Source organism: Notamacropus eugenii, chromosome 2 (assembly GCF_028372415.1).
Source record: "Notamacropus eugenii isolate mMacEug1 chromosome 2, mMacEug1.pri_v2, whole genome shotgun sequence".
NCBI lineage: Eukaryota > Metazoa > Chordata > Mammalia > Diprotodontia > Macropodidae > Notamacropus > Notamacropus eugenii.
Window position 1 is genome coordinate 512,725,336 of NC_092873.1, and position 21,941 is coordinate 512,747,276.

Consider the following 21,941-nt stretch of genomic DNA (forward strand, 5'->3'; position numbering starts at 1 on the left):
TGGAATGGAGAATATATGAAGGGAACAAGAGGTCGAGGAGGCCAAGGAGGATGTTTCTTTTTGTATTGATTGCACTTCTGTTCCATCAAAGTCCTTCTCTATTGTCTCGTTATAGCCTGAACATGACCCTGGGTCCTGGAAGGCTCTGTCATTGGAGCACCAGTTCTTTTGGGTTCAAATATAGACCTAATGATGGAGCATGTGCTTCTGGCGTCTGAGTACCAGCCTAGCTAAGTGCTGAGAGCCCAATTACCAGACTGGCCTCAGGCAGAGAAATCTTCCAACCACAGTTACTTTCAAAAACCATCTCTCAAGTCTACGGTAGTTTTGATATACATCTGTAGTAGGAATATCAGTACTGATGATATCATGGGGTCTGGAGCAGGATCTGGAGCAGATCTGGAGCAGGAGGGACCTCAGAGGACACAGAGTCCAGCCCCCTTAGTGTGAAGATGAGGAAACTGAGACCCAGAAAATGAAGCTCTAGGTGTCCCAGGTGGCAGAACTGAGACTCGGACACAGATCCAGCAAAGTCCTTTCGGTTCAGAGCGTCATGGAGTCATAGCCTTTGTGAGGACTTTAGAGGTCATCTAATCTGACAGAGGAGGAAACTGAGTTCCAAAGAGCCCAAATTCAAACAGGTAGTGACTAAACCCAGATTAAGTTCCAGGTCCTCAGATTCCAAATGTGATGTTCTCCCCATTGCACTACACTATTTGATCTTCCAATCCAGTGCTAGCCTTCTATAGCAAAGCTGATTTTCTCTCATGGTTCAGCGGCAGTAAGTCTCATACAATAGACCTAGTGACCTCTGCACACAGTTGCCACTTAACAAATGTTATTTGCCTTGGATTTGATTGACTTGCACTCTTGCAGAATTCTAGAATATCAGAGCTTCCATGAAAAATATGTACATTTATTAAAAGACACATGCAAAGCATACCCTGCATGCTCCATCCTAGGGGATAGACCACTGTCCTTGCTGCCTCCTGATTCTCTTTTGTCTCCTGGGTGGCTTGCTGTAGGGGGATGAACAAAGGCAGGCTATTTCAGTCAGCAACTCCATAGTTGTCGGTTCCATGTTGGGTTCTCACCAGTTTGGCCCCAAGTGAATCTGATGGTTTAACCCAACTTCCTATTTATGAGTTTGTGTGGTCCCCCAAAATTGTGAAGGCTTATGAAAGGGGAAGGGTTATTTTCTTTCACCCAGGAGGACCCCGTTAACAGAGAAGCAAGCTAGGTGAACCAGGAATGAGGCAACTAAGCATCATTTCGTCCATTTCCCCAATAAGAAGTCAATAATTCTTCATGGAGCCCTGGCCACAAGCCCAGCTCTGTGCAAGTTGCTATGGGCAAGACAGGAGATGGAAAAATCAGAGCATGCCAGAGCTGGATGGGACCTTAGACTAGAGAACATAGAATGTTGGGGCCCGGAGGGCCCTTTGGACCTAAGAAGTTAGGGCTGAAAGAAACTTCAGAACAGATACTACTAAAACTAAAAGAGACCATAGTATATAGAATGTTGTTAAGACACAGGACATAGAAAGTTAGAATGTAGCTGGAAGAGGATTTAAAATATAGGCTAGCAAAGCTAGGAAGACCTTGATGATACAGAATTTTAGAGCTGTGTGTAGTCCAACTCCCTCATTTTACAGAGGAGGAAACTGAGGCCCAGAGAAGTTAACTGGTTTGTACAAGGTTGTAGAGTGTTAGAGCTCAGATTTTTTGACTCTAATCTAGGTATTTCCCTGCCAGACTTATTCATTCTTTCAACAAGTCTTCTATGTGTGCAAGCCTTGTTCTGGGTGAGGGGAAACAAAGGTAAGGCATGGTCCTTGCTCTCTGAGAGTTCTCAGAGCAGTTAAGTTGGTCAAGAGTTCAAGTCATGGGAAGGTGGTGGGAGGAGAGAACCATTCAGGCAAATGTGTGGAGTCAGAAAAGGGCAAGTCCTGTTTGGAGAGAGAGAGAGAGAGAGAGAGAGAGAGAGAGAGAGAGAGAGAGAGAGAGAGAGAGAGAGACTTGACTGGAACAAAGAAAAGGAAGGATAATTACAAGGGAGCAAGGGAAATCAGGCTGGGAAGGAAGGAGATTGTCTACACCTATAAAATGAAGAAGATGGCTTCCAAAGCTCTGTCCAGTTCTAAGACTATGATCTTCTAGTACTGTGAGACAAGTCTTGACATCTTTGAGGCCATGGTCATGAAGTTTGTCTACCCTCGGTAGCCAGTCTGCCTGGGGAGGATCAGGGTCCTCCACGGAGATGCAGCAAATAACTAGAGAGTGCGTGGAAGGATGGAACATGAGCCAAGGCTGAAAACGTCTCATTCCTCTATCAGACAATAAGCTCTAGGAAGACAGGAACCTCTCCCACACACGCACTCAACCAATCTAATTCAATAAATGTTTATTAAGTGCCTAGCTAAGCACTGGAAATAGTTAATAAAAAATAAAGATAGTCCCTGCCTTCATGGAGCTTAGAATCTAAAGGGGGAGACAACATACAAAAGGAAGCATGAAAGCAGGTAGGGGAGCTAGATGAGCCGTCATGGGGTACCCAACTTGGAGACATCTTCTTCAGTGGAGTTGAAGCCAGGCTGAGCAGCAGATGCCAAATGTGGTGAGCTAAGAGTTCCAGTTTCTGCTTTCCATAAAGGAAGGCATTGGGAGGAGTTTATTAAGCACTTCCTATATACTCCAGCCCTCCAAAAAAGAGAGAGGAGGAAGAGGAAGCTGAGGGAGGCTTGAGTTAGCAGCATGATGGTGAGATTAGAAGTGAAGAGCTTACCCTGGTAGGGGCATGTTGTTCTGTGGAGTTGAAATATAGAAAAGCAGCAGATGTAAAGCAGTGTTTGGGGGTAAATTAGCATTTGGATGACTGAATCAATTAGTACATGAATCAATGAATGGGCTAAGAGGGTGCTTCCAGGCATGAACGGTGCCATGAGCAAAGGTGCAGAAGTGGTAGGATTTCCTTTTCATCTCTGTGACACATTCTAATACCATGTAGAATGTTTCTGGAGCCTCATAAAATAGGTTCTCATATTTGCGTTTCCTTTTAAGGACCATGAGGGCTGGGCAGGATTTGAAGACAGAAGATATAAGCCCATTTGTATTGAATTTCAACAAGCCTTTACTGTATACCTACTATCATGCCAGGCACTGCACGTGGTGCTGAAAACACCTAGACAAAAACAAAACAGCTTCTGTTCTCAAGGAGCTTACTTGGCATTGGAAGTACCCAGTCATCTTGATGGTGAGTGGCATAGGATCTGAGATACTTTTTAAGGATTGGGTTCTAAAGTTCAGTGCAGAGAGAGTGTATGTAAAGAGGGAGGAACAGGGGGCCAGAGCAGAACTTTGGAGGACACCTACCCATTATTTGGAGAACAATGGAGGACACTCATTGGAAATGATAAAGGGATGATGATCCATCAAAGAGACTGAAGAATCCAAATAAAATAGGTAGGAGAAAGCAGTGAAGAATCCAAGTGAAGACTATGTATCTAGGACCCAGTGATAGTAACTAGTGTCAAAAACTGCAGAGAGGTAAAGGAAGTTGGGCAGCTAGGTGGCACAGTGGATAAAGTGCTAGACCTGGAGTTGGGAAAATCCATCTTTGTGAGTTCAAATCTGGCCTCAGACACTTACTAGCTGTGTCACTCTGGACAAGTCTGTTTGCCTCAGTTTCCTCATCTGTAAAATGAGCTGGAGAAGGAAATGGCAATCTCCTCCAGTATCTTTGCCAAGAAAACCCCAAATGGCGTCATGAAGACTCAGAAATGATTGAAACAACTGAACAAAAAGAGGTTGAGTACTGAGAAAGGGCCATTAGATTTGGCACGTGAGAGATCATTGGTAAAGACCTCACAGTTGGACTGGATAGACGGCCTCTCAGGTCCCTTCTAATTCAGAGATCCTATCCATGCAGTTTCAGTAAAGTGGAAGTTGGAAGCCTGGTCATTACACTGTTGGGAAGTGAGTTGGTGACTTATGTAATTTAGTTCATCCATTCTGGAAAACAACTTGGAATCATGTGACTAAAACTTTTGACCCCCCCCAATTCCATGGATGCGTATATATCCCGAAGAGGTCTAAGGCAGAAAGGAGGGTCCTATCTTGCAGCTTTCTTTGTGGGAGCAAAACACTGGGAACTAAGTGGGCGTCCATTATTGGGGAATGGTTAAACAGATGGTGTTCCATTTAATATACATAGAACATAGTGAGCACTTAATAAATATTTTTTGATTGGCTGACTGAATATATGCAATAACATGATGCCATAAGAAATGATGAATGTGGGGGATTCTTAGAAAGCTAGAAAGATTTGTATGAAGTGGTACAGGGCCAAGATAGCAGACCCAAGGGAAGAACATGCCTGGTGACTCCAGTAAAGCAAATGAAAAAGAAAACAATTGAATTGGTTCTGGAGAAGAAAGGATAAACCCATCCTTCCTCTTGGCAGGAACAGGGGGTAGAACAGGTGTGGAATATTCTGTATTCTTTCAGATATGGTGGCTTTATTGATTGGTTTTGTTTCCTTGGATTTCTTTGTTACATAGCAAGATTTGATGATGAGAAAGGACGTTTACAGAAGATATATAGAGGAATTGTAGATGATGAAAAAACCGCCAAAAAGTGAGTGGGTGGTAAAGAAGAAGAGAGCTTTAGGAATTTGATAATGAAGACAAGATGATGCAACAAGCATTTATTAGACACTTACTGTGTGCTAGGCACTGCAGACACAAATGCTAACAAAAATAGATAAGTCCCTGCCCTCCAGGAGGGCCTTCTGATGGGGAGGGGAGGAAATATAGAAGATGAGAGTTTGAGATGATGTCCCTCAAGGGTCAAGTGAAGGCCTAGATATATTTGTTTGCAACAAGGAAGAATAAACCAATCACAAGCATTTATTAAATGTTTTCTCTGTGGCCAGGCACTGTGCTAAGATTTGGAAAACCAGTAGAAGGAGAGATTGAAGATGAAAGACAAGGAGGGAATGGCTTGGTGCAGTGGTCAGATCACTGGGCCAGGTGTCAGAGAGACCTTAGTTCAAATCTATTGTTACTAACTATGTGACCCTGGGCAAGTCACTGAATCACTATCTTTCTCAGTTTCCTCATCTGTAAAATTAAGATAATAACATTTCTCAGAGTTGTTGTGAGGGTCAACTGAGATAATATTTGTAAAGCATTCTGCAAACCTGTTGTTATTGTCATTATTACTGGGACAAAAAACCTGGAGGGCTCCCAAGAGGGTGGAGTTGAGTGCCCAAGGAGAGTGGTTGACCTTGATGAAAAAGGCTACTACTTCCTTGGAGACTGTCCATGCAAAAGAGGAGCTGTAGAAAAGTTTTGAAGTGTGGGATAGGGGAGATGAGGGAGCTTACAACAGATGGCCCTTTGAATGAGGCCAAATGCTTTAAGAGGGATTTGGGGGTGATGTTGGAAGACTATAGGAGAAGTTGTGAAATAACTGCAGGAGAGGAAATATGGATGGAGGATCATGGGAGGAAAAACAGGATTGCCATGTAGTCATGCAGGCCCAATTGAGATTAGATAAAACGGATTTGTGGTAGATCCAGTAGTACCCCCAAAAGAAGTCAGTTGAATCAAATTGAATGACTTTAATTGAATAGAATATCAGTAACCAGAAAAATGCAAAAGAAAAGAAAGACTACTGAGCATGTCTAATCATGATTTCAGAAAGTTTGATTGATTCTACTTGGGCCCTCCTTAATCTCATCCCCTCCTCCTCCTCCAGGAGTAGGCCCTATTAATCACATCTTCCTTTTCTTCTCTCTTCAATCTCCCTCATCATATTGTCTTCCCTGCCACCTATAAACATACCCAAGTTTCCTGCCACTTTGAAACATCCTTCCCAGCACTCAGCAAAGAGATGGTGGACACTATGAACAGAATGAGGCATCCATTTTCTGACTCAACAAATGGGTTGATTTAGCTTGTTTGATTGTACTGGCAGCAGCTCTAAATCATCCCACTGTGTAGCCACCTCTTTCGAGTTCCCCTTTATCTACTGTCTTCCTCCACTAATCTGAAGTGTCCTGCTTACTTGTATTTGTATTCCTAGTGCTTGCCCCCAGTGCCTGGCATATACCATGTATTTAATAAATGTTCTATCAGTCATAAATGAGTGCACTGTTGTGTATGCAGTGGGGATTATTGGAAAGTGATGGTGATTATAGGAGAGCCTCAACAAAAATTTAAAAAGGAAAAACGATACTAACCTCCAGAAGCAAACTCAACTTTATAGATCTCACTGAGACTTTGTGGGATGGCATCCTGTGTTCAAATATCATTCCAGAAAAGTATAAGTTGTCTAGAAGGAATTAGATGAAAAGGAGAGGGGTGATATTGTTTATTTAGAAGATAAACTCATTTGACGATATCCAGGAACTGAAGGAGAGAATAGTGGAGCTCGTTAGGGCAAAGATCCATGGAGGCCCAAGTAGAAGGAATACTAACATTTGCTTTTCCTCCAGACCACAAAGAAAAAAGATGGAAAGAGAAGAGGGTTTGGGAAACACGCCTGGTATAAAGGCATGTTATAGCAGTGATGGGGCTTGTGGTTATTCAAATATTGGTTGGCTCTGTTTATCAAACAAAAGCAGAACAGCTAAGAATATCTTACTTTGTCTTCCTGTCATCCATCCTTCAAAAGGTAGAGAAAGTGCCTAGGGGAATTGTTATTTTGGATCTTATTCTTAGCAACAAGGAGGAACTGATTGCTAGGGAAGGAGAAATGATGGGAAAGTTGGAGAGTTGTTAACAGGAAAGCTCTCTAAAGAGATGGATGTGGATGCATAGGGAGCTCGCTAGTCAACTCAGATTTTTGAAAGGATGAGTACAGGGGATGAAAGTAAGAAGAGGAGACAAGTTACATGACATAGTGCTATAAGAATCGTCTCAATCTCTCTAAAGCTCAGAAGGAACTGAGGCTGGTGAGGTATGCTAAAGATAATGTCTCCTTTTAAAATGTTTCCATAGAGCTGTGATCTCCTCAGTGTCATTCTTCAACCTTATATAATCATCCAGATCTTCTCGTCTCATGTCAACTGGCATTTATTAAGTGATTGCCATGTGCCCAGCACTGTGCTAAGCTATGGGACTCTTGTCTCTATGTCTTCCTTTAAATACTCTATAATGAATCCATCCAATGGGCTGGAGGCCTTCTTTTAAGTTTTTATCAGTTTGTGGATATTCATAAAACACTTGGGCTATGGTTGGGGAAGCTAGGGTAGCTCAGTGGATAGAGTGCTCGGCCTGGAGTAAGGAAGACTTGAGTTCAAATCCAGCTTTAGACACTTGCCATCTGTGTAACTCTGGGTAAATCACTTAGTTCCTGTCTGCCTCAGTTTCCTTTCCTGGATAATAATAGCATCTACCTCCTAGAATCATTGTGAGGTTGAAATAGCATACTATTTGTAAAGTGCCTAGCACATAGTAGGTGCTATATAAATATTAGCTACTTATTATTATTATTATTTTTACTTGGGCTTTCTTTTCTCCCCCAAGTCCTACTCCAATGCCTCATCAAGGATGGGAGGTGACCAAACATTCTCACAGGCTATGCCAGCAGGATGTAAGCTCTGTGAGGTTCTACCATGTTGGAAAGGCCCTGAGTATGATCCTAGCAATAGACTGTATCTACTTTCTAAGGATTGGTCTAGCTAAGTATAGAGAGTCTTGTTACCTGGGAATATCAACCCATAACCAAAGAATAATCCATAATGACAATGGTTCTGTGTGATCCACTTCTGTTTCTGTAGTAATGGTGGCAGAGAAGTAAGAAAGGGGACATAGGGTACTATATGAATCCCATAGTTTTTAGACCATCAAAAATTAATAACTTAGATGTCAGTTCCTGAAACATGAGATCCTTGTCCAATGATCAACATGTCATTCTACTAGAAGGAACCAAATGTCATCCTCCTTGACACTTTTTCTGCAGATGGAACCAGAAGAATAAAGGCAGCTGTAATGCAGGGGAAAGACACTGACTTTTCATGAAGAGGCCAAGAAAGAAACCAGCAGGGTTAGTTCAGTCCCCTATCCAAAGGTAACAAAAACCATCATTTCATGGGATACTTGGTCACTGCACTGTTCCTGATGGGTATTTGCAACAAGACCACCATGAAGGTATTTACAAGTTACATTCCAGTATCTGTCACAGAGAATGAGGAGGTAGTTAAATTCTACAGAGAATACAGTAAGACCCTCCAAATTAAATGAATTTATGCTTTAATATTTGAAGATTTCAATGCCACAGTGGGCATAGAGGAGGACAGTAAAAAATAGTGTTGGAAGACACAGTTTAGGAGTAAGGAATGAGAGGGACCAGTAGCTGATAGATATCTGTATATCATTAATATTTTCTGAAAAAGAGAGTTGGAAAGTGAAACATATAGTGGGCACTAGATAGAATCAGATTTAGAGCTGGAAGAGATGTTAGAGGCCACCAGATCAAAAATTCTCATCTTATATATGAAGAAACTGAGGATGAGAATGTTAAATGACTAGTTCAGGGTCATGTAGCTAAAATGTACAAAGCAGAATTTGAACCCAAGTCTTCCTGACTCCAAGTCCAGTGCCCTACTAGATATATGACCTTGGGCAAGTGGCTTAACTCCTATTTACCTCAGTGTTCTCACCTGTAAAGGGAGGATAAAAATAGCCCCTACTTCGAAGGGTTGTTGTGAAGATGTAATGAGATCATATTTGTGTAGCATTTAGCACAGTGCTTGGCACATAGTGGCTGTGTAAATGGTAGCTATCATTATTATCATTAATTATTCACCACACTACATTGCCTCTCATGGAAAATGAAAGTGTTAAATGCTTATACACAGGAAATGACTGGTTACCTAGGTGAGAGTCTTTTCCAAATCAGCTGCTTGTGTAGTTCAATCCATAGGATTTGTCAGAGTAAAAATCAAAATGTTCACCAAATTGGAAGAAAAATAGGAAGAAGATATAATGTCACTGAGGCAAAAACAGCCTGACCTATGTATATAAGCTGCCTCCAAAGGGGAAATGGATAAAAGCAACAGCAGTAACACAGATTATTACCATTTCTTGAGGATGCTTAGGATATAAACTAAATACTAGAGTGAAGATACCAAAAGATCCTAGAAACTGTCACCACCAGCAAATACTGGATCTTCTTGTTAAGGGAAAAGATATGACAGTCAAGGACAACAAAGACTTAGAATATATTTGTACAATCCTACAGAAAAAGATGATGGAAGAGACAGTGTTCTTGCCTGATAAAATAGTAAGAAGCAGCATAGAGAAAAACAAATTTAAGGACACAAAGTGTATGCCTGTCAACCGGGGAATGATAGATTATGATGCACAAGCACAGTGGAAAACTGTGCTTTAAAATTTTGACTACAAAGAATTCAGAAAACCATGGGAAGATTTGTATGGGCTGATCCAGAGCAAAGGTGAAACAGAAGAGGATAGATGCAAAGATCTTCCAGATGTCTTTGTTTGCAGCTGACCTTAATGCTGATCGCATCCAGCTCTGGGACATGGCTGAGTGCCTTTGACAATATTCATAATAACACAAAAGACCTTAGCCCAACTATTCACACAGAAATAAACAAGGTGGAGGATATCTATTGTCTAAAATAAGATGTGAGGTTGGATGGACAATAAGCCATTCATCCAAGATGGTGCATTAATGCATAAATCTTGGATAGACACTGCAGATGGACAATGAAATGGGACCAGAAATATACAGGAGGAAGAGAGTGGGCTGGCTCGACTCTGGAAAATTGCGCTATGTTTTTAATAACCTCAAGCTTTCCCCTGAAACAAAAGCCCACCTTTTTTACATCAATATTCTTCCATGATGCTGTATGGCCATGAATCATAGAATACCACAGTCTCTAAAGAATTAAAATTGTGGGTCACCTAAGACACAATGGAGAGACCCTTGGGGGGCATCAGCATAATGAAACATGTTCCCAATGAAGACTTGCGCAGGAGAAGCGACATAAAGGATGTCATTGGAGAGAGGTAGGACTGTAAGAGGAAGGGGCCAGTCATGAAGGCAAAAATAAGGAAAATCAATGGCCATTGGTAGCTGTGTTGCTATACGTGAAATGTCAAACACAACTACTTCATGCTTTAAGGGTCTGTGATTTAGTTAGTGAGCAATTCCAACCTTTGGTGAAGCAGATTTTAGCCTCTCTGTGACTTATTGTGCTTCAGGAACTACTATGTCTGAGGCTGAGTCAGGCATAGGCTGTCTTTCTGCCTTAGCTACGTTGGTTCCTAGGAGTCAGTACAGCCCATCATTAACCCCTCCAACTCCACTGGCTTAGTCTTTGAGAAGTGAAGGTTAGCTCTATGCCTTGAAGAAGCATTAGAAAAGACTTCAAGGAAAGATCAATGGCAAGGCACTTGATGAATGTCAGATATTAAAAGGGGAACCCTGTGCATCATTTCTTCTGGGTCCATTGTAAATTTTGGCTCCCCAGCTCCTTCCTCCCAGGAAACCTTTCCTGGTTCCCCCAGCTGAAAAGAATCTCCTCTGATTGTAGCACTTTATGCCCTTATAGACTGTTTTCATCTTTCCTTTTGAATTATGGTCATTTATATACATGTCATGTCTTCTGAGTCAGCTTGAACCTCCTTGAGAGCAGGGACAGAGGTTTTATTTGATTCTGCATTTCTTCTAGCACCTAGCACCAAGTTGAGCACATAGTAAGGTTTATAAGAAATGAATGAGTGAAAAGAAATTCTCTCTTATGCGTCTGGTTTTTAATTTAATTGAACACACATCTATTTCAGGATCACCATGTACAGAGGTGACATGAGATAACAGCAGCATGGACTTTGGAGTCAGAGGACTGAACTGACTCCTGACCCTATTCACCCATGTGGCAGAGGGCAGTTAACGCCCCCTCACTGGGCTTTAACTTCCCAATATGTAAAAAGAATTGGACTCCCAGGTCCTTCCCTTCTTTGACCGCCTGTATTCTAAGATTCCACCCAACTCAGATGATTCTTGTGCTAAAGTGTGTTTCCTGGGTGTTTAGGTGCTTATCATAATGCTTAATAAAAGCTTCTTAACTAAGGGAGTTCCCACCCAGTTCTGACATTCTGTTTTAATATTCTTTTTTCTTAGGGCTTTCCCAGCTTTATGTTCTAAAACTTCTTCTGGCTTGACTATCTTCCTTGTACCTTGACATCTGTGTTCTAAAATCCTTTCCAACTCTGATAATATATATTCTGAGGTCCCTCCCAGCTCTGATGATTCATGTGTTCATCCCCTTTCCATTCTAACAATCACTGATTGCCACTCTCTGATGGTCATTACAGCCCTGGGCTTCTGGGTTCTAAAGTCCCTCTCAGCTCCAAAGTTTGGGGTTCTCCCATTTTCGATTTCTTCTAGTTTTGATGGTTCTGTAGCCCCTGCGTCCCTAACATTCTGGGTATGGAAGCCCCTCCCAACCCTGACATTCTATGCTCCGAGCTCCCTCCCAGCTGTGCTAGTCCATCTTCTTGGTTCTAATGCCCTTTGTTCCTCAGCCCCTGCCAGGCCTCAATCCTCTGATCCTATGATGTGGTGCCTGACATTCTTTCCCTGGAAATCCATCCCCCTCTGGGCTAGGCTAAGTCAGCCCCCTGCTTGAAAACAGAGGCCCCTACCCGCCCTGCCTGCCACAGTGACCAGGGCCCCAGGCGGGCAGCTCCCTCCCTCCCTCCTTCCCTCTAAAACCCGGGAACCAGGAGACCCTTCCAGCTCCCAGGCTGGGCCCCTGCCGCCATCAGAGGGTGCCAGGCCCATAAAGGCTGGGGAGGCCACCAGCGAGGGCTGGGAATGGGGCCCGCCATGGACCCTAGCACAGAAAAGGGCTTCAGAGCTGAAAGCCGCAGCTGTTGGGGCCTCCCGGCCTGGCTGCCCCGCCCTGGCGGGAAGACAGTCTCCACCCGTGGATGGGAGGGAGGGTGGCTGGGCAGCCTGCCAGGCTCCCCAAGCGCGTAGGCTGGGGAGGCCCCGGCGGGGAGGCGCTGGCTGGGGCCCTCCCGGCCAGCCCGGCCCAGCCAGACGTTTGCAGAGGCCCAGCGCCAAGGCCGCCGCCGCCCCCACCCCCGCCCCCCCAGTCCCCAAGCCCCCGGCCCCTCGCCTGAGATGGCTGGGCGGGGAGCCAGCCACAGCCGCTCCCATAAGGCACTGCGGCACTGCGGCATGGGCACGGCCGTGAGGGGGGGCCACTGCGGCAACTGCAGCTGCTGTTGCTACTCGGCTGCCGGCAGGGTCCGCCACACCCAAATGCATCATTCCCCCCCCTCCCACCCCAGAGCCGAGGAACAGCCGGGCTAGGGTCCCTGGAACAGCTGGCGTAGGGTCCCTGGAACAGCCGGGCTAGGGTCTGCGGGTCTGGGGGGTGGGGTCCACAGAGCCTGGGTTCAGGAGGTGCGGTCTGCGGGCAAGGTCCGCCGCCGCCGCCTCCAGGCACGATCTGCCGCCGCCGCAGCCATGCAGGTGGGGTCCGTACAGTCCCCCTGCCGAGCCTCCTGGCCCATTTATTGGGGATGAGTTTATCAGATTAGCTAGTCACCCTAGTCCCCCACCGGTTTGGGCCTGCAGACCCCCAGAACCCCCCGGGGCGGGCCCAGCTGGTCCGCTCCGTCAGAACCCCCTGATTGGCAGCTGCGGCCAACCGCAGGTGGTGCGCTCCAGGCGTCCTGACGTCAGTGCGGGGCCCAGCAGCCCAGGGGCTCTCTTTTATTAATAATTAATAACAGCCCTCCCCCCACCCCCTGGCGCTTCCCAGCCCCAAGCGTTATTTTTGCCAGCATTCTTTCATTTGAGCCTCCCAACAGCCATGTGACTGGGGTGGGAGCCAAGGCCAGCAGTCAAGGGCTCTTGCGCATGCGCCGTTGGCGGGGCCAGCGTGGCAGCTGCTGCCACGGTGGCGGCTGCTGCGGGTAGGCGGCGGCCACTTCCGGGGAAGCTGCCTTCCGGGGGGCGGTGGGCGGGCCCAGTGCAGATGCTGCTGTCACTCTGCGGCCAAGGCCGAGGCCAAGGACGGATGCGCACGCAGCCTTGCTACATTGACACCTGCTGTCTGAGCTAGACAAGCAGGCAGGCAGGCCCTAAATGGAAATAACGTGGGCCTGTAGAGCCCCTCTCTGTGGTGAAAGCCTAGAGCTACCAGTGACCCCAGAAGGCAGCCAGTGCAGCCCTCCCCCGCTCCTGGCCCCATTTTATGTTCAGAGGAAGCTGAGGCCCAGGGAAGGGAAGGGATTAGCTCAGTCCTAGGGCTTGGCCCATAGGCTTCTCCAGGTGGAAAAGACCCCCGAGACCACCTAGTCCAACCCCCACTTCCAGGAAGGGATTATTCAAAAAGCCATATAGCTAGGAGTATAAAATTATACAGATAGGAGGGACTTCACAGGAAATCTAGTCTAACCTCCCCCCATTTTATATGGGAGGAAACTGAGGCCCCAAGAGTGACTTGCCTCAAGCCACCCTCAAAGTAAGTGGCAGAGGCAGGCTTAGGGATGCCTTCACTCCTTTGGGACTCCCCAGAGGTACAATGCAAGGCCAGGCCACAGCTTGCCAGACCAGCCAGAACCCATGAGGGGCAGTTCTTAGAACCTGACTTACAGGCCAATCACCCTAAGCTAGCCCCTCCTCTGCCACTAATTAGCCCTGGGTCTAGTCCCTGGCCATTAGCCATGGCCAAGTCCTTGCTCCTCTCTGAAGCACACTTTCCTCCTCTGTGAAATGGGCATAATTGGCCACTATCAGCCTCAGAAAACCACGAGAAGAAAAGGCACAGACTGTCTCACATTTGTTTTTTATATCCTCAGTCCCTGGCGCTGTTTCCCATCATATAAGTCCTTAATAAACATTTGTTTATTGGTGGTTGATCAAGCCTGAAGAATACCATGCTGTTATGTCAATAATATGTTATTATTTATTATAATATCACAAATTATCAAGTTAGGAAAGACCTGAGGAGTGCATGCATTTAGTCCAGGGGTTCTTAATCTGGCATACACATGGAGAGATTTCAGGGAGGTCCATGAACTTGGATGGGAAAGTTTCTCTTTATTTTCATTAACCTCTGTCTTAAATTTAGCATTTTGAAAAACTCTTTAAAAAAAAAAAAACAACACAATTCTGCAAAGGGGTCCATCTTCTTTGCCAATTTGCCAAAGGAATACAGGAAACCATGAACCCCAGGTGAGGAACCCCTGGTTTTGCCCAACCTATTCAAGTCCCTAATAGTCACACAGGTGATAATTTGAAGACCAGGGAGGGAAGTCCAAGAGCTTCCTCCTGAGGTCGCTCAAATCACTTGTCAAAGGTGTGGGGCATTTTGTTTTCCAGATCTCAAATCTCAATTGGCATCTTGGCGCTTTTTAGCCCCTCCCAGTTGGGAGGGCCCTCAGGGGCCCAATTGAACTAGGGTAATCCCTCTTCCACAGGACAGATCTTCTGCACCTTCAACTGAGCTCTCCCATCCCCCAGGGCTCTTCTTTTCTGCAGGCTAACCATGCCCAGGTCTCTCAACTGATCCTCATATGGGGTGACCCTCCCATGGAATGGACTCAGGGCTCTTCACCAGCCTAGCCATTTATAGTCATGCAGTTGGATAATATTAGTATCCAAATGGCCACTTACATACCCTAAGCCTTACCTACTAAGTTATAGACAGGTTGCAATCTGCAGCTGTTGGACAAAATCACAGGCCTGCCGTATGGACACCCTCCCTCCTTATAAGGTAAAGTCGGGAAGTTCGCATGACATAGGATAGGGGAAGCAATTTAAAACCCAGCCTGGGCCTGAATGTGCGCTATTATTATTCCTTTCTGACAGATAAGGAAAGCCAAGCCCAGTGTGAAAATGCAAATATATTTTAAAAAGCACCAGCCAAGACAACTTTGTGATTTGGTGGAGGTCAGATTTTGGCCCTGACCCAGAGGATTGACCTTTTCCTCCTCTCCTTCCTGTAAGAGTTGGTCCTAATGCATAGAGAAGACAACCCTACTTTCAAGGTTGTCCCTGAGAAGGAAGGATTTCTTTTTTTTTAATGGAAGTGTAGAATCAAAGAAGAATCCTAAAGTGGTTGATCCAGGTTGAACTAGAGGATCTCACTTGTTCCTCCCAAGCCTGCTTGCTGTGCTGTGTTTCTGGGATAGTCTAAGGATCTATAGGCATGTGTATTCTGTGGGTTGTCTATATACATGCATATGTGTGTGCATGTGTATACAATGTTTGCACTGTGTACATCATATACATGACTGGGAACATATTTATAGACATGTACGGGCATGTTCTATGAAATTGAACATCTATGCTTGTGTTGAGGTGGTTGTGTTCCAGCACACGGTTCTCTGTTTTTTGGTGTCTGTGTAAACTGTGAGAGGCAGTGTGACATTGTGGACAGAGAGTTGTCCTGGGAGAGTCTGGAGGACCTGGGTTCTAGTTATGCCTCTGACTCACCCTGGACAGATCACTTAAGTTCTCAGTGCCCCAGGCAACTCTCCAAAACTGTGAATCCAAGAAGGTGCCCATTGCCTGGGCTCATAGCCTTCTCAAACAATCAGCTCCCAATTCCCAACTCTGCATTTTCACTTGAATTCTTTACCCCTTCCTGACTCTCCTAGCTTCTTTCAGGTTTTAACTAAAATTCCCCTTCTGCAGGAAGCCAGGATGTCAGTGCCTTTCTTTTGAGATTATCTCTTCTGAGATTACCTGCAATTTCTCATGTGTAGATCTCGTTTACCATCAGCAAACATTTATTATGTGTAAAGCACTGTGCTAAACTATAGGTATACAAGGAAAGGCAAAAATAGCTCCTGCCCTCAAGGAACATACAATTTAATATGGGGAGACTGATAAGCAAATAATTATTTACAAAGGAGAAACATTCATATAAATTGGAGGTAGTTTCAGAGGGAAGGACCTAGCATTAATGAAGGAATCAGAAAAGACTTCTTGCAGAATGTAGGATTTATTTTTTGAGGCAATGGGGGTTTTAAGGTACTTGGCTCAGGGTCACATAGCTAGTAAATGTCTGAGGTCAGATGCTGAGCTCCACTTTTTTTTGAGGCAAGTGGGGTTAAGCAGAAGGTAGGCTTTTAGCTGAGACTTGAAGGAAACCAGGGAAGGCAGGAAGGGAAGATGAATATTCCAGACATTGGGGACAGTCAGTGAAGACATTCAGAGTCCAGAGATGGAGTATCTTGTTTGAGAAACAGCAAAGAGACCAGTCACTGGACCTTAGAGTACAGAGAGGAGAGTAAAGTATAAGAAAATTGGAAAGATAGGAGGGAGCTGGGTTATAAAAGTCTTCAAAACTCAAACATAATATTTTCTATTTGATCAAGTCACTGAAGTTTCTTCAATAGGGGAGTGACATGTGGGACCTGTACTTTAGGATGATCACTCAGATGGATGAGTAGGATAGACTTGAGTGGGGAGAGGCAAGAGGCAGGGAAGCCAACCAGAAGGCTATTGAAATATTCCAAGCATGAGGTGATAAAGGACTGTACCAAGCTGGTGGCAATATCAGAGGAGGGATGGGGTGGAGGAAAGATGCTGTGAAGTTAGAATCAACAGAACTGGTAAACTGATTGGGTTTAGGGGAGTTGAGAGAGAGTGAGAAGTCAAGGATTACACCCAGGTTGTGAGCCTGGGTGACTGGGAGGACGGTGGTATCCTCAACAGAAGTAGGGAAGTTCAGTTGAGGGGAGCATTTGGGCTGAAAGGTGAGTTCTGTTTTAGACAGGTGGAGTTTATGATGTCTGTGAGACATCTGGTTGGAAATGTCCAATAGACAGCTTGTGAAATGGTACAGAAGTTCAGAAGAGAGACTAGGGCTAGGGGTTATTAGCATGGAGATGATAAATTATAAAATATATATGACTGGATCTATGATACATATAATGAGATAATACATAAAATGAAATCATATTTGTAAAACATTTTGTAAAACTTAAAGCACCATATAAATGCCAGCTATTACACAAATATTCATGTATATGTGTATAAACATATGCCAATTTATATGAATGTTTCTCCTTTGTAATAGTTGTTTGTTTATCGGTCTCCCCACATTAAATTGTATGTTCCTTGGAGGTAGCAACTATTTTTGCCTTTCCTTGTGTACCTATAGTTTAGCACAATGCCTTACACATAATAAATGTTTGCTGATGATAGACTTGAGAAATTGCAGACAATCTCAGAAGAAAGGCACTGGCATCCTGGGCGATAAGAAAAGACTTTCTGCAGAAAGGGAGATTTTTTCTGTATCTGTGTGTGTGTGTACACATACATGTCTTTATTAGTATTTATCTTTTAATATTGTGTCTCACACTTAGATGTATTTGTGTCTTATTAATCTAATAGACTGTAGGCTCCCTGAAGACAGGGACTGAATCTTAAACTGTGTATATCCCCTAATGCCCAGGAGAAGGCTCTAGGACAAGAAGACCCATTAGAAATGTTTATCATTGCTGTCATACCTGTGTCTATGTTCGTGGTGCCATATGAAACTATATCTCATCCTGCATGTTCACTTGATCATCCAATTCTGTGAGTGTGTCAGTCAGTCAGTAAGAATTTGTTCTCTTTCTGTAGGTGTCACTGGTTGTCAATGTGGCCAGTGAGTGTGGCTACACTGACCAGCACTACCGAGCCCTTCAACAGCTGCAGCGGGACCTGGGCCCACACCATTTCAATGTGCTGGCTTTTCCTTGCAACCAATTTGGGCAGCAGGAACCAGACACCAACAAGGAGATTGAGAACTTTGCCCGGAAGACCTATGGAGTCTCTTTCCCCATGTTCAGCAAGATCGCTGTCCGTGGTACTGGGGCCAATGCTGCTTTCAAGTATCTAATTGGTGAGCTTCATCCCCTAGGGAACTCAGGGCCAGTCTAGCCATCCAAGCAAACAGTGTCTCAAGTTACTCTGTTCCTTTAGGACTGACATATCTTATTCAAAACAATCTAAGGAGCATTTATAAAAGTTACCATATCCTGCCTCTGCCATGCACTGTCTCTGTAACTCTGGGCAAGTCACTTACCTTCAGTGCCTTGGGCAACTTTCTAAGACAAGTACTTAATAAATACTTATTGATTTGAATTGGTTTTGCTTATCTGGAAACATACCATAAGCTTCTTGAGGGCAAGGGTTGTTTATTTTCCTTTCTATCTTTCTATACCCAGTGCCTGCCTCATAGTAGTGAGTGCTTAAGTAAACTTCATTGAAGACCCAGGCCCTCCCTTTAATCTTCATTCACACATACCCTCCAACATTCCAGTGTGGTGTAGTACAAATTATTTATTGTTATTTTTGGTATTCAATCAGTTTGTTGTTGTTCAGTTAATTTCAGTCATGATCACTCTCTGTGATCTTATTTGGGGTTTTCTTTGCAAAGATACTGGACTGGTTTGCCATTTCCTTCTCCAGCTCATTTTACAGATGAGGAAGCTGAGGCAAACAGGGTGAAGTGACTTGCGCAGGGTCACAGAGTTATCAAGTGTTTGAGGCCAGGTTTGAACTCATGAAGATGAGTCTTTGTGACTCCCGGCCCAGTGCCACCTAGGTGTCCCAGTATAAAGAATACTGGAGTAGAAATCAGGAGACCTGGATTTAAATCCCTAACTCTGTGACTCTGGACAAATCCTTTCACGGCAATACTTGAACTACCCACCCTGAAGGCCTGTAGGGAGGAAAGCACATTATAAACCATGAACAACTCAGAAATTAAAAGCCCCAAACCTTCTTTCTTCCTTTCCCTCTCACCAGCCAAAGATAAATGCGGAAAATCCAAATCACACATTTGGAAGGAACCTCAAAAACATATAGTATAACTAGTATCCGACCTGGAGTCTTCTCTAAAACATACCTTGCATATAATCACCCTCACTATCAAGGTAATGCTCTCAGAAGAGGATCAGAAAGACACACACCGAGGAGTCAGTGACTGAGAACAGAATGGTTTATAGTGTCCTTCTTCTCGGGACATAGACTGCTTTTTTACAGGTACAGAGCTAGAGGGATGAGAGCTAATGGTGAAATTTCAGGAGTGGAGGAGATGAGAAGTAATTGGAATAGAAGAGTAGAAGGTCCAATCCATGGAACCTAGAAACCCCTTTCCCCAGCCCTGCAGCCCCCTCCCTACACCATGGAGATGAAGACTTACCTGAGTTTATGCACTTTTCTCATCTTCCTTTTTTACCCAGAATCATCCGGGGAAGAGCCGACTTGGAATTTCTGGAAGTACCTAGTAGCCCCTAATGGAAAAGTGGTGGGAGCCTGGGACTCAACAGTGTCAGTGGAGGAGATTCGACCTAAGATCCATGAGCTTGTGGGGAAACTCATCCTGGGGAAGAAGGATGAGTTATAATCTCCTGACTTTCTCCTTGATTTCACAATGCCAAATGTGAATACCAAATGTGAATGCCAAATTTTTTCCCACAGGTGCCTTGCAGGGAGAGATTCCTTTGCCTTGTTCTTCAAACCCAGGGAGAAAAACTCAGGCTTTCAGTGATACATTTTCTACACTTAATCTATACAGAGCTGACAAGAACTTGAAACCAATGAGAACTCAATCGCTTATAAGTTATGGCTACTAATATCTCAGAATCTCTTCCAAGTTACAACTTGGGACCAATAAACACCCAGCAGCCTATGAGAACCTATGGCCAATAAGAACTCAGCAGACAATAAGAACTTGAGACCAATGAAAGCCCAGCATCCTAAAAGAGTTCAGTAGCCAATAAGAACTTGTGGCCAATAAGAATTCTTCATCAGTCTACTAAGATCTCAGTAATAACTAATAAGAACTAGGAGTCAGTAAGGACTCAGCAGCCTCTAAGAACTTCTAGTCAATCAGAGATCAAGAGGTAATAAGTACTTGTAGCCAATAAGATTCCTCATCAGTGTATGAAAACTTGTAGCTATTAAGTTCTGCATAACCAGTAAGAACCTGTGATCAATAAAGACTCATCAGCCTATAAGAAGTTGTGGCTAAGTTCTCAGTAAACAATGAGAACTTGTGACCAATAAGAATTCCTCAGCAACCTATGAGAACTTGTGGCTAGTAAGAAAGCAGTAATACTTGAGCCCAATGGGAAGTCCTCATAACCTATAAGAACTTACTTTTAAGATCCCAGTGACTAATAACAACTTAGGACCACTAAGAACTCAGCAGCAAAAAATAATAAGATCTTGTAGCCAATAATAACCCATGGGCAATAAGGAACTTATAAACTTCTAGCCAATAATAACTCTTTGACCAATCTAACCTCACTAGCCAATAAGAACTGTAGTCAATAGAAACTCACAATCAAGAAGAACTAGCCAACTAGTTGAAATTCTCCACTATTAAGAAGTTCCCAACTGACTTCAAAATGCCTGTGTGAGCAGAGCTGGGAGAAAGTGCCAGAGAGAGTAAGGAAGAGAGGATGGAAAATTCTGGTGTTTTTGGAGGAGGAGGGAGAGAGAAAAGGAGGGGGGTGAAGGACCCTAGTAAATAACAAGTATTGAAGCCCCAGGATGATTCCCACTACTAAGACCTAACTGGAATTAAGGAAACCTGATACTAGTCCCAATTATGGGACAAGTACAAACTTCCCTCTGTGATCTTGCTTCCTTTCTCTGGAGTCCATTTTCCCCTCTTGTAAAATGGGGCCTGGTTGAGCTAGACGGTCTCTGATGTTCCTTCTATTCCTAACATCTCAAAGTCCCTCCCTTATCATGCTCTACTGTGGGGCCATTGTGACTATGAAACCAATCTCACTCCCCCCCAGGACCTTACTGATCTCAGCTCTCCTTATAGCAGGGCCCAAGAAGTAGGGTAAGGAGCTTGTCTTTCACACTGCTATTCACAGTACATTACAGTGTGGAAGGAACCCAGAAGACCATGAAGTTTAAGCCCCCCAGAATCTCCTCAGATTTTCTGAGCTGGAAAGAACCTCAGAGACCATCAGAAACTGATAATAATGATAATAAAACAATAAAAGGCACTACCACTGATGTGGCTGCTGTAGGTTTTCAATACACTTTACCCATGCAATCTCATTGGATCTAGTCCAACATCCCTGACAAGTGGGATTTTACAGAGGAGGAAACTGAGGCCCAGAGAGGAAACGTGCTTGACCAAGGTCACACAGCAAATCAGGCAGGGCCAAAACTAGACCCCAGATCTTCTTCCTCCCTGTTCAGGGCACTGACCCTGCTCACCTTTCACCAATTCAGTTTCTGAGGAGGTGAGCTGGATCATAAGATTATTAGCAGCTGCCTTGTTGCCATTTTAGGGGAAGAGGAGCAAGAGAAAATTGGGGGCCATAGGGGGAAAACGTTTGGGCCAGGTCACAGTGAGTCAAGGGGAGAGGTCTATCAACTCCTAACATCCTTCATGATAATCTCCAGCACCACCTTCCCTAATCCTTTAACAATAAGATAAATGCTACCTGCCTGTAGCCATGGACACCCTGACATGCCCAGAACAGAGGACCTGCTTGCCTGCCTGACTTTGGGGTCCAGCTCTTCCTTGGTACTGATTTTACTCTCACTGATGACCCACTCCATGTATGCAAACACAACCATTTTTATAATAAAAGCATATGGAAAACAAAATCAGCCAACGGCTCTTGAGTCCTGGGATATACAAAGGAGTAAAACTGACCATAAAACGCAGCCTGTCAAAGTGAGGTCCACCTTAGCACACAAGGTGAAAAAGGTGTCAACTATTAAGGACTTCCAAACATAGGTACATCAGATGGCAGAGCTTAGAATGACCTTGGACTGTAGAATTTTAGATCATAGAATTTTAGATCATAGAATATTAGAACACAAAATATTAGACTTGGGAGTGACCTTAGAATGTAAAAGTTAGAACAGAATTGTAAATTAGCTTAGAACACTGGAACATAGAATGTTAGGAT

The 21,941-nt window shown here is 44.3% G+C and overlaps 1 protein-coding gene across 1 annotated transcript in view; it reads left to right on the plus strand.

Annotated features, from left to right (window-relative positions):
• Window positions 1–21,633, plus strand: part of GPX7 (glutathione peroxidase 7) — a 45,280-nt gene extending 23,647 nt beyond the window's left edge. The window contains exons 2-3 of the mRNA XM_072649473.1: window positions 17,629–17,890; window positions 19,236–21,633. Of these exons, the coding sequence (XP_072505574.1) occupies window positions 17,629–17,890; window positions 19,236–19,399 (426 nt within the window). The 3' untranslated portion in view covers window positions 19,400–21,633. The remainder of the gene's footprint in view (window positions 1–17,628; window positions 17,891–19,235) is intronic.
• The last annotated feature ends 308 nt before the right edge of the window (window positions 21,634–21,941 follow it).